Below are 18,876 nucleotides of genomic sequence, written 5' to 3'. Positions count from 1 at the left end.
ACGTTCATCTGAAATTAGAAAGACCATGATCTTATTGTTGATTGATAAAATATCTACGATGTAGCATACTGATTTGAAGAGAAAATGTACTGTACCAATCAGAGCAAGGTGAAAATCATGTACTATTATTTTTCGCGTAACAAGGCGAAAGTAAAACATTTATTATAAACATATGGGTTATCGGGTCAAAAAAATCGTATGCTACATTTTAGATATTTTGTCTATGAAAAATACAAGCATGGTCTTTCTAACGTCAGACAAACCTGGGCGTCGTAATTTGATACAGCGCTCACGGAGAGGAGCTTCGCAGGTTAACACATGCCATTTTTTAATATATCTGTACAATATTTTCTTTAATACCTGCTCTACACATAGGAAGTATAGAAATAATTTTCAACCTCGTAGTATTATAGAAAAAAATCGTGAGATTTGGTGCTGCTTTGAGCGTCTGAGGGTGGCGTAACCCCTTAATAGTAGGCTGAGTCGATCCGAGGTAACATTGAGAACTCTGCAAGAGAAAAGTGGATATACCTTTGGGAATATTTTTTGGAAAATTTACGTGAAAATATAGAACGAGGATACTGTACGTACCCTAGGCCTTAAGCAAATTATGCTTTCGGTGGTGAGAGGATGACCAGAGCCCTTAGTAATAGACTGAATAATTTATACTGCGTATAGATTTGAACCGTGAAATGCAAAATGTGGCGATGGGTAAATTGTTTCGGATAGAATTTCTACAGAGCCCCAATCGTGTAGACACTTACCCAATACTTAACAGTATGCTAGATAAAGACTAGTGAGCCAACGTTAGATTGAACTGGCTTGGCAATTGGACCAGCTAAGAAAATGTACAGGGATAGAATTTAGAACAAAGAAAAGAGTTGTTTTAATAGGAGATAGGTGAGGACAATGATTTAGATCGCCAATGTGGTTAGGGTTCTTGTAACGAAAGGAAAGTTTTGCATTTGATTGGCAATATTTGCTTCAGAAAAAGATACTTAGTTTGCAGGGATGGGTACAATGTAAGACCACCAGTCGATCAACTTTATACAGTTGCTTAAGGGGGAACAACACCTTGACGGCCGAAAAAGTAAGCTATTTTTAAGAATTTTTTTCAGGAATAATTTACAGTTCTCATAGAAAATTTGTATTACCTACCTTTAGTACGCTGTCTTAAGAGATTATAAAAAAAATAAGTAGAAAAACATCCATAAATTTTAAAATATTAATTAATCTTCTAGACCTTCCCACGCGAGCTGGTTGAATGAGTAAATATGGAACAGCAGGTCAAAAAATGAAATTTGATTTCAGACCTGCTGTTCTGTAGTTACACATTCAACCAGTTCGCGTGGGAGGGTCTAGAAGATTAATTAATACATTAAAATTTATGGATGTCTTTCTACTTATTTTTTTTATAGTCTCTTAAGACAGCGTACTAAAGGTAGGCAATACAATTTTTCTATGAAAACTGTAAAGTATTCCTGAAAAAAATTCTGAAAAGTAGCTTAATTTTCCGGCCGTCAAGGTGTTGTTCCCCCTTAAATAATTTTAGATATTTAGTCAGGTGATTCGACGCGAACCTCAGATCATTCGCGAGCCTCAGATCAGGCGTTTTCTCCAATGCTTGATTACGAATGATCGCTGCGTCTCTAATAGCAGAATGTCTTTCGACGTATATCCATATGCCCATCGCATCAGACATTAAATCTCAAATACAGTGGCTTCCAAAGACACCGGCAGTAAGCGGAACGGATATTCCTAATTAATTTGAATATCACGATGCACGAGGAGATACCCCTTAATTCTCTACGGTAAAAGGGTACACCCGTTCACTCCGAGTTGTGTCCTTCGCATTATAATTTCATAAATAAGTCGAGCCCGACTTCCTGCCTACTTCCCGCTAATTCATAATTCCGCAAGTTTTTTCCGGAAACGAACGAAACGTTTAGCCGCGGCGAGCGCGAAGACCCGAACAAACTGGTCAAATTAAGAGCGGCAGTTTACCGCCAAAGTTTTTTCCCTATTTCACTTAAGCAATTTCAGCTTTTTTCCGGCCGCTGCCGCGGCTAGGAATCGAGGGAATTTATAAGAACGTGCGTACACCGGCGCGCGTTAAATGCTCGGATGTAAAAGACCTTGGAACAGTTTCTGAGGGAGACCATTAGAACGAATCTCGTGGATTCGGTGTCTCCTTCCTTCCGACTTAAACAACGTTAAATAGAGTTTATGCGTTATTGTACGCGAAAGTTTCTGCCTCGCGGCAGATCCATGGACGCGAGGACCTGGAATTCCCCGGACAGCTTGTCGATTCGATTCCCGAAACAGAGCGATGCCCTGGCGCGACTGAAACGGTGTCTCGGTGGGAGCACTGTGGAAACAGCTTCGATACAATACCCAGCCTCCCCCATCGGCCAGCGGCACCGGAGCCCCGAACCGTGGAAACGCAAGCGGCCGAGCTTCGGATTAAGCAAATGGCGGCAATAATAGTGATTATTCGGATTATGATATCAGAGCGCGAAGTGGGTTCGCCCTGGACTTACCAGCACAGCCACTAACTGCTGCGCCACCAAATCCCGACTTCAAGACACCGGATTAAAACTATTACCACTTCGCGCCGCCCAGCCTCCTACCCCTTCTACGTACCCGAAAACCTGCCTCTTTCTCTCGTAAGAAACTCCATTCCGACCTCCTCTGAAAACTTGGTTATTTTAAATGCCAGCGGGAATCTGAGATTCTCCTGGTTTCCAGCATCCCCAGGCCCCGGTACGAACGATATCTCTGTAATTTATAACCAAGTAGCTTTCCAAGGGATGTATGTTTTAATACTAGCTCAGCTAATCACCTCTCGTTTCTTTCTCCGATGCCTACACTTACGCGGTGGCGGGACAAGAAGGAACAACGTGGACAACTGGCGAGGAATCGAACCAACCTCCAGACCAAAGAACCACCGATCGTTTGACTTTCTTAAAAGTTTCTTCACTCGTTAGCCGACGGCTTAATTCAATCAACCAGTGCCGCATCTTCCGCGAACTACGTACATACCTTCCCGTAACACGGCGACGTCCGCAGCATCATCCACTTGTATTGAAGTCTCCTTGCACTAAACGCATTAGCAGGCTGCTCCATAAACTGCTCGGATCGATGCGTGTTATTGTTAGCGTCAGAAGTAGATGTCGAACAACATCGACGCTTCTTTCCTAAATAGGAGCTAGTGGCAAGGATCCCCGTGGACATTCGCCACAACAGTTCGCAGCTCCTTCGAGCTACCATTCCGTCGGATAATCGTTATAGGAAGAAGGTGGAACTTCGGGGGTAATAACTTGGATCGGAGTGTCGGGCGAGTCGTGGCATTAATTCGGTAACGGACCACGAAACCGGCGTTATTTCGTCGCGCCACCGGAAGATCGTCGCCTCTTGGTTGGCTCTCGTGGCTAATTATTGTTTTAAGGATTACCGTTATGTGTTTATTATGCGACCTGGGAGGACCTTTGCTACCTTAATATTCGGTAGATTTCAGCTTCGGTCTGCGTACGTGGCGCGCCACCAGAGAGACCCCCACCCCCCATACACCTCTGCCCCCTCTTTCGTTCTCCTCATCCCTCACGTCGCAAGCCAGCCTACGTTTATGAATAATTTTCGCCACTCGCGCTACCCCTAGTTACCCCGCGCCGTTCTACTCCAAGCAAACGTTCCTACGAATCGTCCCTGGAGTATTCACCTCGTAAACCTGCGTAATACTGAGTCCTCGTTCAGGAGTTTGGGGCGGGGGGACTTCAGTTCTAGGTACACCCTGTCGTTTAAAGGAGAAGAAAGCTATAGGTATTTACAGCGCGGACGTTCCAACTCGTTCGACTATTTCTTCGGTAATACGACGATAGATGACGGAAGATGACGTTAAAATAATCTGAAGGGTAATCCAGTTCTTCCTTTGTTAGGCCTAACTTGCTTAAATTAAAGCTTGGCGAGTGAAACGGTGAACTGGCAGATAGCATCGACATTTTCTATTCAGCAGCATTCGCGCAAATGGAGAATATCTAGTCTTCCGAAGCTGTCCCGACCAGATTCGACAGTGTACGATGGTGTTCGATGGAACGGCACGAGAGTGACCGAGAATAGCTGGCGGAAGCACACCACTGGCCGGGGAGAGAGAACAGGGAACAGAGAAGGGAGAGATGCAGGGAGGTAAATGGGAAAGGGAAGGAAAATGTAAGGTCCGTGGCGGGCAGTCCGTGGCCTGGTACACGTACCGCTGTAATTAAAAGAACCGACAGATGTCCCTCTTTTGCCTCTCGGGTTTTATTTCGTTACGACACGACAACGACGATGTCCAGGACAATGACGGCGCGGACGAGCAGAATGCCTCTCGCGTATTTAAATTCTCTTCCTCCGCCAGCCGCTGCCGGAATTCTTTGATTAGAAGAACCGCTGCAGGTGCCTATGGGCGCTGCGCGCGATTACCCAAGTGCATGGTTTTCTACGTAGACGCTGCACCAAGCCACCCTGCCTCTGGCCTCGCTGCCTGGTGCACGTTTGTGCCCGTAAAATGCCACCACCCTCGCGCGTCGCCGGACGCGAAAGGACACCAGGTCGGCAGAAAGGACCTGGCATGGCATTCGTGCTCTGTATTATTCACGCTGGCGATCTTCGAGGCTGCCGGCTTCCGGCCCACGTAGACGTCGCTCCCCTCGTCGCGTTCTAACGAAGGGAACGAATGGAACATTAGCTGGCTGCGAAAGTTATATCCGTTTCAATACTTCTCCGCATTGGTGCAAATGGTCGCTGATGCTTCTTCGGCTCGAATGCTATGGCTGTTCATGAGCTTACCTAGTCCATTGTTGGAAGTGTGATCAACGAAAACGAGGAATTTACCACTTCTCCAGTTTCCTAGCAGATTGCTTCTTTCTTGCGACTTTGAGATCCTTTGCGTGGCCACCCAAGGCAAAATCCAGTTTGCGCTAATGGTGGCGCGATGCCTTCAGCGAATTGTACACCTAGCCTAGCGACATTCCGGCTCGTCAGAATTATTCACCGATTCTCCAATTTCGCTCTTCATCGTTCATACACTGGTTCCGTTGTTAACCGCTGATTCGACGAGAAATATCGTTCAGCCGGCAATAAAGTTTCTCTTCAAGCTGATAAAGCGCGGTACACACGGCGGGCCAGCTAGTCGCGGCTTCTATATTTTCCTCCTCGCCGCGGCGACATTTTTCAAAAGGCGCGGATATCATCGGGGACCATCTAAATCATCCGGCGCGCGCTCGAGCACAACGCACCCTATGCTCCTCGGTTCGCAAACACACACCCCGCTCCCTCTCGACGACCACCCTCCTCCGAAGCGCCAGGGTGAGGTTGGTGATTTTCGTTAGCGCTTGCTCATCGAAAAAAAGTTGGTAAAAGCAAGGGCGGCGGGGGGGGGGGTAGGGTTTGGACAGGTCCAGCCAGGAAAGTGAACCGCGCAGAGGGAGGAGGGTGGCAGTCGTGTGTGGAGACACTAGGTATGGGTAGGCGCGTATGTGGATTACTGGACCGAGAGCGGCTGCGAGAGTGCCGCGTGTGGTTTCCCGAGATTAGCCTCGGGTTTATATCGGGATTACATATGTAAAACCATTAGGTTAAATCATTTTTTAAATAAACGCATCCTATCCCCTTTCGCTGCGGCCCGGGACAGATAGGAGAGCGGCTGCAACCAGCCCTTCCTGGGCCAAGGGCTGAAATCGGCCGCTGATGCGTGCCAGTAAAATATTTCGCGACACGCACGGCACGTGCTTCCGGTTCTCCAGCGATCTCTCGCCGGAGATCCTTAACCCTTCTGGCGCTGCGAATCCGTGTATAACTTGAATTTTATTGAGATAAATACTTGCAGCCATATATGTGCCAACATGCACGAAAAGAATTACTATGCAAATACCTTCAGCTTGCGCGCATACAGCCGCTTACATATTTGTTCATAAAATCATCGTGGATTATATGCAGGTATGTGTGACATAATTTTCCACGTGAGTCGCAAACGAACCGTATTCTCACGAAAGATTGTTGAATGAAAGCTTATGCCAATATCCAATGCTGTTCAGGGGTTGAAACTCTTTTACGGAATCGTCCCTCTCCACGCATGCGTAACGACGGATAAAGTGGGGAGGGGGGAGGGCGCGTCCGCTGGAGCAACTTTGTGCAAGTTAATTAATTGGTGGAATCTTCAACCAAATAATAATTCTTTTTCAAATATTCGTCCTCCTGTCAAATAGAATATAGGTACACTTGCAAAGTACACCCGCGCTTTGCATCGGGCCTAACAGATATTAGGACTTCGTGAAACACACATTTCACACCTTTTCACTACCCCCTTAGGGGTTGATTAGGGAAAAATCCTGAAATTGTTTTTTTTTAGGCATTATGTAATCTTTCAAAGTAAAGACAATGTTGATATCTAATCGGGCCTAAGAGATATTAAGGACTCCATGAAAACACATTTCATCCCTTTTCACCACCCCCTTAGGGGTTGATTAGGGCAAAATCCTGAAATTGTTTTTTTTTAGGCATTTATGTAGGTAATCTTTCAAAGTAAAAACAATGTTGATATCTAATCGGGCCTAAAAGATTTTGAGGAATCCATGAAAATACATTTCACCCCTCCTTAAGGGTTGGTTAGGGAAAAATCTTGAAATTGATTTTTAGGCATTTGTGTGGGTAATCCCTGGGAGTAAGAACCAAGTTGATATCTAATCGGGTCTAAGAGATATTAGGGAGTCCGAGAAAATACAGTTGACCTCTTTTCACCCCCTTGGGAATGGAATTTCCAAAAATCCTTCCTTAGTGGGTGCCTACACCATGAAAACAATGTACCTTCCAAATTTCACTTTCGAGGGTTAAACGGTCTGGGTTTAAAAGAAGACTTCTTTTATATATATATATCCTGAAGTCCTAATTCAGACCTAATCCAGACCTACCCCAGACTCATCATCAACGCCCAGCTCAAACCGTTTAACCCTCGAAAGTGAAATTAATATAAATATAAAAATTGTATGGTCATGATCTTCGTTAGTAGAACCTCAACCCCAGAAGTCAAAATTTCTATCTTCTTCCATCTACATATATATGAAGAATATAAAAAATTTGACCTCTGGGGTTGAGGTTCTACTAACGATGATCATGATCATACAATTTTTTACACCCCGCACAAAGTATTTCTTGTATACTTAAACAGGAAAACCCAAGATGACCAAGCTTCAAAGAAGTATCAAATGAATTAATTATATCTAGGTACTCGAAACTTTCTCCTGCTGTTGCGTCGAAGCTTCAGGCATTTCTCAAGTGTCGATGGCTCACGAACCAGCAGAACCGGGACCCTTTAGGATTTGGACGGAGAATATTTACGATTCAAGTGCGACTGCCTAGTCTAATCGTAAGACGCGCCCTGCCGCTTAAGGAAGATCGAGAGCCAAGACACGCAGGACACGGAGCTGCAAAGTAGCAGCAAGGAGCGCTCCTTGGAAACCGATGGCCGCGATGAAAGCGCGACGCAACCTCGAGAATTAACGGGCTTAGTTGCCGACGCAGGTGTCGTCGGGAAGGCGAACGTAAGCGAGAGCCGGATGAATTACGGCAGGAGCGTCAGCCAGCCCAGAGGAACGTTGCTCGTTATATTTTGCGTAACATCCCGATTTTATGGGCCCCAGGCCTCACACCATCGGTCGCGTTCTCCTTGCTCGTGGCCCATCCACCAGTCTTAAACAGAGATGCCAACTATCGTTACGCGGAAATCACACTTTGGTCCGCCTAAATACCACCCAAATTCGATCGGTCGAAGTCACACCTGGCCATTGACAGCTGATGCTCGCGGTCACGAGATGTCGAAAGCCTGTAAACATTTTCTGCCACTATTCTACAGAATTTCATAGAATGGCTGAACGGAGTCATTAACGATTCCCTCTGATTTTCAAACCTCTTGGACACTTAAGTCTTTATTCCTCGAACGATAGGACGGAATTAGCGAGCGCTTCTAGGGGTGAAAACGACAACTGCGAAGTACAGATTATATTTCATCTAAATGTCAACAACTTAGCAACTTAAAATTTCTCTCAGGGAACCCTCGAAATATGCACTCTGGACCAATGGTTCCGTAAGACTTTTTGCAACAAAGAGCCAGCTTGTGAATTTCTTGTCAAACGGAGCCATCCTTGATCCCGTGATACATCGTCTTTCATCGTGGACCTCGAGTACAGCCGGTTTAACGAGTTATGTCTAATCTATGCATCCGCTTATCATAATGGCTCTCGTTATATCGTGAGCATAGCTTCCTAAGGCCGAGGAACCACCCCCTCGACTACTGGTGTCGCCTAGCCACCCCTCCTCCTTCGCGTACCATGCTGCCGCAGCAAAGTAATAAAAATACTCCGAGTTACTGAACGATATTACGTCGTTACACGGGGTCACCGAGCGGAATTAAGTGCAGCGGCTTCTTTCGGAATATTTACGCCGATTAAGTGCCCGTTCTCTATAGATTTATTCCCCAGATTTTAGCGCGAAATCTTCCATTCGAGTCCCATCGATTCTAATCGCCAACATATCCTTCTTCTTTCTTCTCCCCTTTATCCGAGGAAGATAATGAGAGAGGTCATAGGCTAACGGGCGAAGAGATCTTGGGTTTCAAGAATTCGAGATGGAAATACTCGGTGGGTGATTATCCTAGACATCACGGCCCATTTACCCCAGCAAATCATATTTCTAATTACTCTCCGCCCGGAGTTTTATTATCCCTCTCAACAGCCATTCTGAATTATTCCTCGTTTCGCGTTGCCTACGTCTTTTCCGTTTCAACCACCCTTGAACAGTGTCGATCTACGTTCTTTCCCGTTGTTAACATAAATGATGCTCGCACGATTTCGGCCGGGTTACTCCGCAGTTCCACAGAAAGCGAGCAAATGATAGTTGTGATTATTTCGAGACAGTGCACTGGATCGTGCAGTCGAACAGTTTAGATCAGCACCCAGGGCTGCAGGACTAGACAGGCGGCTCATTTGCCCGGACAATCGCTCGACGATCTAAATTAAATGTAATCAAAGTTTTACCATGGGTAGCCTATCGATCCTACTCTGGACTCGGCTAACCGGAAGAGAGATCCTGTCGCGCGGATGAGCATTAATGGCTTTATAATCTAATGAATTTTTAGGTTAAGCGGCGAAAAAAAACAGTGCGAGACCCGGATAGGTTTTTTCCCCGGGATTTATTGCCGAGAAGGAGAAGGTGAAACCGAGAGAAGGCCGCTTATCTGCCGTTCGCCGCTACCTTCAAAACCGATGTATTCCACTGGGGTGGACGCTAATTTTATTTCCCCCAAAAAATGAGAATTTTCGCAGGCACCTCTTGCTTGTATAGAGGATCGTTCCACCCTGCAAGTAAAAGCATAATTCTTTCCTTTGGCGACTGTCTCGTTGCATCGACGGCTATACCTCCCCTGCCACGGTGTCTTATATCTTCAGCTGATGCACCTACCAAAATTTTTGAGAGATTACCTCACGCTCCCGTTAATTTTCTCCCACCTCCTTTCTGTCCTGCCACCACTCAGCCTAAGAAATTTCATTCTTCATGATACGTATTCTACTTATTCGTGCCTTTTAGGTTGACTTACTGTGAGCATATAAGTAAAGTATTAATTAGCATTGCGACGCAAGAAACTTGTGTAAAATCGGCTGTCAACCATCGGCACTGAGGTTTGAGTTCTTAGTACTGCGCTGTGCACAGCGACCTCGTGATTGCAAAAGTCACTTGTGCTCCCTCAACACCCGCTACCGTTCATCGCATGCTCCCTATTGACTTCACGCTTGGGAAGGGTTGAACAATTCCTTGGCTCTACGCCCAGGAAGAGAACAGCGCGCTTTCACTTCCCCCGGCAGACAGATTGGAAGACAATTTCATTCACGGGACGTTGAAGAAAAGCTAGGAAATGGATAAAACAAGCTGTGCAATGCTATCAGGGTAGGCGAAGGGTTAAGGGCTGGTGAATAGCTACGACGGAAGCGTGGGTAACGTTAAGCACAACCGGAAGGGAAATTCGCGACGGGGACGGCCTTTCCAGAATAAAATGATACGACATCGCGTAAGATCCGCTTTGAAGTCAGCCTCTGCGCGCCATTCTTTGTACAAATTGGAAGAAAAGCGCCGCGTAAAAAGCTCCCGTGCTCCGTACACTTCGCCCGGGGGTTAATACGTTTACGTAGGAAAAATTATTTTTAATTTTTTCTAGACTGCTTCCGTCGAGAGGGGGGGAGGCGGGGCTGTGCGAGGGTGTGGCAGAATGCGCAGCACCGCCGTGTAAGAATTTCTTAATTAGATTCGAGCAGCCGGCTGCGGCTCTCTTTCTTTCGTTTCGCCAAGAAATTTGCCGCGGTGTGGTCCGAGTCAAAAAATTCGAGCATTATTAGAGATTTTTTTCTGCTTTCAGACAATGCTAGCTGCCGGATTCATAATTTATGGCGTAGAGCCGGGTGCGTGGGAATATAACCTAAGATTTTACACGTCTGGGGCTTTGGGGAAGCATCTTAAGGGAGGATATTTGTTTTTTTTTTCTTTGACAAAACTATTGTTAATATTGGATTAAACTCTTTTGGGGTATGAGTAGGCATGTTCACTCAATGAGGCATCTTATCTCAATACCTGAAAGTCGAACAGGGATACCAACATAATCGGTGGAACATTTTATTAGTTATTAAAGATACTTGCACAAATATATGAACATATACTGATGTCATGCATCCCTTATAATCGCTGTATGTGGTCCGGAAAGTTACACAATTCTCTCCGGATAGGTCAGGTAAGGGTGATCCTTAAGGAGTTACGCCACCCTGAAAGTTTTGAAAACATGATTTTTTTCTCTTTGCATTTTCTTATTACGTGAAGTTTTAAGAATAATTTAAGTCATTGTAGACGCAAAAATTCCCCAAAATAGCCGAGTTATAGGCTTTCAACGAGGCGCGGATGTCGATATTCCGCAGCAGGTAGCGACTATTCTACTTTTCTTCTTTTGCGTTTTTCTCGAAACTACATTTTCAAAGATGACCTATCAAATATCTCCAAAACTGTTTGTCCGATTGAGATCAAACTTGGCACGCATATTCTTAATGGTATTATCTACGATGTAGCTTATCAGTTTTTCCATCCTATACCCCATTCGTATATAATTAATGGTTTAAATTCGTTTTTTCATGTGAAAAAAGTATAATTTTTTCTCTTTGTGCAATTATTTTTTTTCTCAAATCCCTATGCTACATCGTAGGTATTTTATTAAGGAACACGAAAATCATTGGGTTTTTGATTTCAAACGAACATGTTCGTTATAATTTGTTAGGTTAGTCACGCGTGTAACGGCGAACGAGCTTCGCGGGAGAACAAATAACTCGGTCATTTTTTAATATTTTTGTACAGTATTTATACAATATATGCACTAATACATGATCTACCCATAAGAAGAAAATAAATAATTTGCATCCTCATAGTATCAGTAAAAAAAATTCGTCTAGTTTAGTGCTGTTTCGAGCGCCTCAGGGTGGCGTAACCCCTTAAGTTACGTAAGGCTTTTTGGAGAAGGGGGTCGCGAATTTCTTACGTTTTCTTACATGGAGGGGGGAGGGGGGAGTCAGGTAGCGTCTTACGTAATATTTTTCAACCTAATTTTTGGTCATTAATGTTCAATTTTCTATGATTAATGTTCCGGAAAAGTAGTTTTAGTTTAAATTTCCCGAAACCGAGTTCAATGAATTATATAAACCTTTAAAAGAATTTTAATAACTGAAAAAATTAAGTGTAAAAAATATTACGTAAGGAGGGGGGTGGAATATCAAATCTTACGAATTCTTATACTGTGGGGGGGGGGGGTAAAAATTCGCCAAAATTACCCTTACGTAATTTAAGGACGGCCCCGTAGGGTAGACCGGTGGTAACAGTTCCTGCATAACCGTATTCCAAAGTCAAAGTGTTACTACCGCCCCGGTCTACCCTACGCCAACATGAAAGTCTAGTATTATACTCACTTATATAAAAACATCTTTTTCAGAGTTTACTTTGACCACCACGGCACGTAAAAAAATCTCTGATTAAAAAAGGCCTATTCCACCAATGGGACCCAGCCCCCCCCCCCACCCTCTCTCTCTCTCCACATATTAGTTTCTAATGTTAGCCAACCGCTTTACTAGCTCCTGATCTAACAATGTTGCCTACCTCCTCCGACCACCTCCGAAAAGAACCTAGACAGCTGCGATAAAATTCAGTATTCAGAAACTCCTGAACCAGTTACTTGTTGGCAGTAACACAGAACGCAACGTATGGTCTACCGTTGCGCGCAGGGGTGGCCATAAATTCTGATAATTCCGAAATTGTGACAGAACGAAGAAAAATCCCCGCGAGGCTGTGGTGCAAAGTGCGAATAAATCGTTGCGTGTGCCTTTGTCAACGAAGCATGAAAGGTTGGACCGCACAAAGGGAAAAAGAGAGGGACTCAACCACCCGCAGAAAGTGAGAGAGAGAGGGACAGAGGGAGGGTGGGAGGAGGGTCAGAGGCGCTGGGGGTTGACCACGTCGTCTGGCTTGCGACCGACTCCCTCTACTGGTGCGTGCATGCGTACATTTTTATCAATTATTAAGAACTCGTGGCGTGCTTTTGCAGCGAGGCTGCTGGCGATGGTGAAGTTGCTTTCGTCCTCGTCGTTGGTGTAACGGTGTAACCAGTCGTTGCCGACGATACCCTATGCCCACCGACCGTTTTTTTTTTTTTTGTTTTTTTTTGTACCTCCTCCGACCCTTCTTCCCTCTCTCGTTCTCCCTATTTTGCGCCGGGGACGTTCTCGCTCGCTTTTTCCTCCCTCCCTCTCTGTTTATCTGTCTGTCCATCTCTTTCCTTCGTGGCCCTGGCCCCCTCCTCTTTCCACGGTGCCGCGGACATTAATAACGGCCACGGGCTAACCACCGTCAACCCCCTTTTGCCAGCGTTACCGTGTCCAGCCGCGGAAAGTGTGAGAGTAATAATAAAATATACGAAATGTAGGCGACCATCGTTGGCCGGCAGGCTAGCCTCGTCCCGCTGAAAAACAAACACCGCGACACGCTTCAGTGTGTTCCTTCGTTATTCGTAGGGTCGGTACGATCGTGAAAGATTACGGTAATTCGCGTTAAATAACGACACGTCGCGTGGAGTAAGTATGTAGCATGGGGGGGCGAGGAGCATGCACGACGGTGTTTCTACACTTTGCTGTTGGAATTACTAGGGTGATCGGTGATGATCTGCAGAAAATTGCGACCAACCCACGACTTATCCTGTCAGTGTTCAAAGCTGAGATTTACGTCTTCAGCATTGTGACTTAAGACAATCGAAGAAAGTGCAACAGTTTCTTATGCACCCTAGTTTCGTGGCCTACGATTCTTCTAAAGCCAGAGGTCGGATAAATTTTTCTCTAATTATCATTCCACGCCACATTTTTTTCCAAAGGGAATATGATGCAGTCGTTGTGAAACTATGAGGGGGTTTAAGTCATCAATCGTGTGGGCGATTACAGCTGTTAGACTTATCCGAACCCAAAAATCCAAACAGATTCCTGATCAGTATGACTGCCGCTGTCGCTTGATTTATCTTAAAAATTAGCAAAATGCCGAGCAAAATGCAAGAAAAATGTTTTCGGCTGTTTTTCGTTTGCTATTTTCGATTTTAAAAGTAGGTGAGACTCGGTGAAGATACTTGGTTGTGGTCCTTGCGAGAGTCATAGGTGTGCAGAGTAAGCAGTAAAATTTATAAAGCAATCGGTTCGATAGATTTTCAGATTTTATCTTCACAATGTGGAAAAATGACGTTTCTAGAAAAACGCGTTCAAGGGTTTCATTTATAGACGCCGAGTCTCTGCGCTTCCTTCAAAATGCCTCTGTAGAAGCTAAAATAATCGGGATTTTGCATAAAAATTTGACAGTACATTCTTGAGGATATGTACTTTCGAAAAATGTTTTTAAAAAAAAATTCAATTTCTTTCAACCCGTCTAACCGGAATGGCCCCTTAAGGGTTGCAAGTAGGAAAGCGGGCGAAACTATTACATTGTGCTGAAAACAGCGTCATCAGACAAGCAAGTTTTGCATACATTTTCTTTCCCTGCTATTGGCCTAGAGCTATGGAAGCTTCTAGTGCATCTTTTACAAATATTACTTTTGATTATGTAAATCAGAATGAACAAACAGAACGTGCTGCTAGCTTAAGAGCTCGCTTCGCAGCAGCATTGCCTGTTACTGGCACTAGAAGTTGATAGTGGTAGGACCCATGTCTCAACATCAAATTGCTGCGCAATCTTTAACATTTGCTTTCTGACCAAACAAATTCGTTCGCGATACATGGTTTCTTCTACACCTTTTCTCTTCTCAACGCCCAGAATACATTGATGTAAAAAACGTTGAACATTAATTTTCAGTGTTATAAACAATTTTACCGGTGGATTTTTGTAACAAATTTTCGCCGACCCAGAGGTGTAAATTCACCCCTGAAAGCCACGACAAATAATTTCTTTATGCCCTGTACATGTGTCGTGATTGAGCTCATTAGCATTGCGAAAACAACTTCCCAGTCTATTAGTCTATATTAGTCCAGCTTCTAATAACGAATAAAGATAAAGTATCTTTCATTCGATTCTTTCTTTAAATAAAATTCTATTTAGTTAATGCCCAACTGTGCTATAAAGTGCTAATAATAATCGTTTAAGACAGTGGTGAGCAACCTTTTGTCCGAAGTGGGCCACAAGTGGAAACCTACTACACTACGCGGGCCGCAATATTAAATACATAAATATAACTAATCTAAGAGTTTTAATTTATGGGCTGAATTTGATATTCCTGGCATTGATTTACAATAAAACTTTTTTTTTTAAATTTGATGTACTGTTTATTAGTAATATATACCTACATATTATTATATAAACAGGTATACATGACAGGTATGTATGAAAATTTAAAAAAACGATCGTCGTAATCGACTCGACGAGGTACGTCTAAACAATTGTATTAAAAACCACTTAAAAGGGCATTAAATAAAGTACCAAATAAACAATTTTCAATTTTTTTCTATCATAATTAAGTAAACAGAAATGAAAAAAAAAATAATAAACGTAAAAAATATAAAATTACACAACATTAGAAAGGGATAATTTTTTCCTATTTTTTGGAGCAAAATTCATTCCGATATCTTTTACAGTTCAAAAGATATATGCCAATGTTTAGGTGGGCCGCAGGTCAGCGGCTGGCGGGCCAAATGCGGCCCGCGGGCCGGGGGTTGCTCATCGCTGGTTTAGGGTAGATATAATCATCCTATTGAAAGAAGCTTAAGGTCTATGTTGTAATAATGGTTTGCTTTCTATTCTCATTGATTTTCATTGATTTTCATCGTGAATTCCTACCCTTTATTTTACCTTCCAGAGTCTACAAGTTCGATCACTTCAACTCAACGGTGGAGATTCGGAAGGTGAGGTGGCATCCTGGTTCCACGAATGACTCCCACCTTCTAGTGCTCACGTCGGAAAATACGTTTCGGTAATTTATATTGACATAACCCTCTGTACTTCTAGGGAAACTGTACCGTCATTGTCGATTATAAAACTAACCATCAAATAACGACCGTAATGCTCAGTTTACACCTGACGAGCGCTCGGCCGAGTGAGCCCACTGGGCCGAGCACTCGCCCAGTCTGAACGCGTATTCTTCGCGCATAGTCACTCGTCAGATGTAAACCCAGCTTAAGATAGGGGAGAGTAAGGGAATTGCGAACGCGGAGTAAACCCGAGCACCGCGATATTCGCTGGTTTCGCTTCGCCTGTCCTTCCGCGATATTGTCACATGATGTAATTAGCTATATTTAGTACTAACAAGGGAAGCTCCCGAACCCGAAAATTCAAAAAATTCTAAAACTTTGTTAATATGTAGGGGATTTCCTCCTGATTACAACGCAATTTTTGTTTGCTGCCCAAATCCACTCGAAGCGGGTGAAATTAACCCCTGAAAATTTGGCTATTTCCCGTTTTTGTGTTATAACTGTAAGAGATAGAAAAAAAGTTTAAAAGCAAAAGTTACTTCTTTTAATTAGATCTAGCATTTGGTAAAAAAAATATTTTACAGTTCCCGAATTATATCGCACAAAATTGGAAAATAACCAAATTTTCAGGGGTCAATTACACCCCCTTAGAGTGAATTTGGGCAGCAAACAAAAATTCCGTTGTAATCATGAGGAAATTCTCTACATATTCACAAAGTTTCGGATTTTTTTGAATTTCCGGGTTCAGGATATTTCCTTGTAAGTAAACTGTCGCGAAATGTTTTCGTAGCTTTTCTTATAATTTTACGCTCGAGTATTTTGAGTCTATAGTACATTAAAACTATACTGCCCAACAAACTATAATTTGCTCGTAGTTCGGTTACTTAATTCTAAATAAAATCACCGGATCACTTTGTGCACGTAGGTACATGTTCGTATATGTTTTATTTAAAATTTCTTAACTTCTGTCCGTTTGGGGTAATTACGAACAGTATGTTTGGGGCTATTACGGACGATGGCATCAACCCTTCTCTTAACATTTCGAAGTTTTTTATGTGTCCAGTACCCCGGAATTAAATTAGGAAGAATACTCGTTGAAAGATCTTGAGATACTCGTGAAAGAGGTGAAAGGTAAAAGACTCTGAATCTGTCAGGCAGCAAATAAATATCCAATCCCACGAGCAATCAAAATTCGACCAAACAAGAAGAAAGACTGTGTCAGACCCACAGCATGGAGGAAAACCAGTGTTTGCTAAAGATCAAGAGATCTTTAAACAACCGTTCGCATTTACCCCGCTAGCTACGGGTAAGTGCGGACAGAAAAGGTTTTGTCTTTCTGTCAAAAAATGTTTTCTTTATCAAAGTATCTATAATTCTGCGCGCTGTCTTTATAGATAATTCACCAAAGTTCATTTACCTATAAAGTAAATCTGATTAGAATCGATAATTTTGTTTCAATTGAACTTTTTCCTTAAGTGTTCGTAATTCCTCTACTATCTTTTAGTAAACGAAAGAAGACTATCTAACCTTCTAAATTACGTTTCTAACTGCTCAGCTACTTTAAACAAAGACTTGGAAATTTAATGTTTCAATAAGTCACACCGAAGTAAGGTGAATGTCCCAATTTCTGCTCATTTAAGGGGTTACTCGTCATAAAGAAGGTGTGCAAAATTTGTTTGCGATGAAAATTTGCAGAGTAATTGATTGATTCTTTAATAATATATCAACCAATTCAAAAACTATTTAAGAAAGATATTTCAAGATGTTTAACTATTACTAATTTGTAATTAAATATATAATCCCCTAAATGTCCGTATTTCTGCTCACGAAAAATTAGTATGTATGTATTGACCCAAGCTCGTGCAACACTCGCATAATTGTTTAAATAATTTAGAATTATTTCGTTGCAATTATGGTACAAACGTAACGCATATAATAATAAGAAAAATACGGAATGAGCAGAAAGGGGAACTGGACCAGAAATTGGGACATTCACCTTAGTTACAATTACTCCAAAGAAATTACAAAATTTACACTGCACTGTGTTTAACTTTCATCCAGCTTGTACGAGTGCGAACTTGGTGGCACACCAAGATTGATTAAGTCCTGGAGAGTCGGTCGCATGCCATATGGTTCGCCAGTAAAAATACCAAACTTCTCTTCCCTTGGCGACACTGCCGTGGACTTTGACTTCGCCACCCCCACGCTTAGAAAACCGGAGATGTTCACTGGCAGAGACATCAACAAGGTATCACAGTGAAATCGCTGATAGTTCGTAACAACGAGCCATGAAATTCTAGCGTGCATTATTTCCAGAACAACGTGATCGATTGGAACCAAATTGAATGGCCCATTCTTGTTCTTCGAGGGAACGGGGAGGTGTTGACTGTTCATGGCAATCTTTTGCTCGATAAGTATGTGAAAAAAAGAGTTTTGCGGAAAAATTTGGACTAAATTAATCGTAGCTCCAATTAACTTTAAGTTCCAAGGAATGGATTCTGGTTACAAAGCGGAGTGTTTTGAAATAATTTTAATAGCTATTCTGTTCACTTCACGACCAGAGTTTGTCTAATTTTTTCCATTTCAATTGGATTTCATAAAGGGGCCGACCTTAAATTATTCCCTCCCTCCCCCAGTAGGGGAGACGGGGGCAAGTGATACGTTTTTCAGTTTTCAATTTTTTTCATTTTTGTTTGAATTAATTACTTAATAACAAATATGCTGAAATATACTTTGGTCCTTCCTCTTTAATATATTGTAAATGAAAAGCTGAGAAAATACATACAAAATGACCGAGAAAATGTTATTTGGGCGAAGGTAAAATGTATCAGTTTACCCCACTGCGGGGCTAGTTGATACGCTATTCTGATTTCATTTTTTATGTGAATTAATTACTTAATAACAGATATGCCAAAATATACTTTGGTCCTTCCTCTTTAATGTATAGTAAGCGAAGACGAGAAAATACATACAAAACGAATGAAAAAATGTTATTTGGACGATCGTTTTGTGTGTATCAAAACTATTTACTTTTTCTCTAAATAAACGAAAACGGTTAAAAATCGATTGTTAACGTCGATGTACACACTCGTACGCTGGATCGTAGGAAAGAATTGAACGACAATCTTCACATATCTCGCTGAAATGGAGCTACGTATATACGGTGTCGAGATAATTCGTCTGTATCAACTTACCCCCTGTGTCAACTAGCCCCGGTCTCCCCTATAAGAATTCGTAAGATTTGATATTGCAACTCCCTCCTTACGTAATATTTTTTACATTTAAGTTGCTCAGTTATTAAAATTCTGTTAAGGGTTTATATAATTCATTT

At 42.8% G+C, this 18,876-nt stretch overlaps 1 protein-coding gene across 2 annotated transcripts in view; it reads left to right on the top strand.

Annotated features, from left to right (window-relative positions):
- Mbo (nuclear pore complex protein Nup88) overlaps nucleotides 1-18,876 on the top strand; it is a 90,738-nt gene that overhangs the window by 65,887 nt on the left and 5,975 nt on the right. For both annotated transcript variants that reach the window (XM_076814196.1, XM_076814193.1), the window contains exons 3-5: nucleotides 15,434-15,547; nucleotides 17,607-17,793; nucleotides 17,862-17,959. In XM_076814196.1, coding sequence (XP_076670311.1) covers nucleotides 15,434-15,547; nucleotides 17,607-17,793; nucleotides 17,862-17,959 — 399 coding nt within the window. The remainder of the gene's footprint in view (nucleotides 1-15,433; nucleotides 15,548-17,606; nucleotides 17,794-17,861; nucleotides 17,960-18,876) is intronic.

Source organism: Andrena cerasifolii, chromosome 1 (genome assembly GCF_050908995.1).
Source record: "Andrena cerasifolii isolate SP2316 chromosome 1, iyAndCera1_principal, whole genome shotgun sequence".
NCBI classification, from domain to species: Eukaryota; Metazoa; Arthropoda; class Insecta; order Hymenoptera; family Andrenidae; genus Andrena; species Andrena cerasifolii.
The sequence above is the reverse complement of the archived record's forward strand: the minus strand, read 5'-3'. Positions and strand labels throughout refer to the sequence as shown.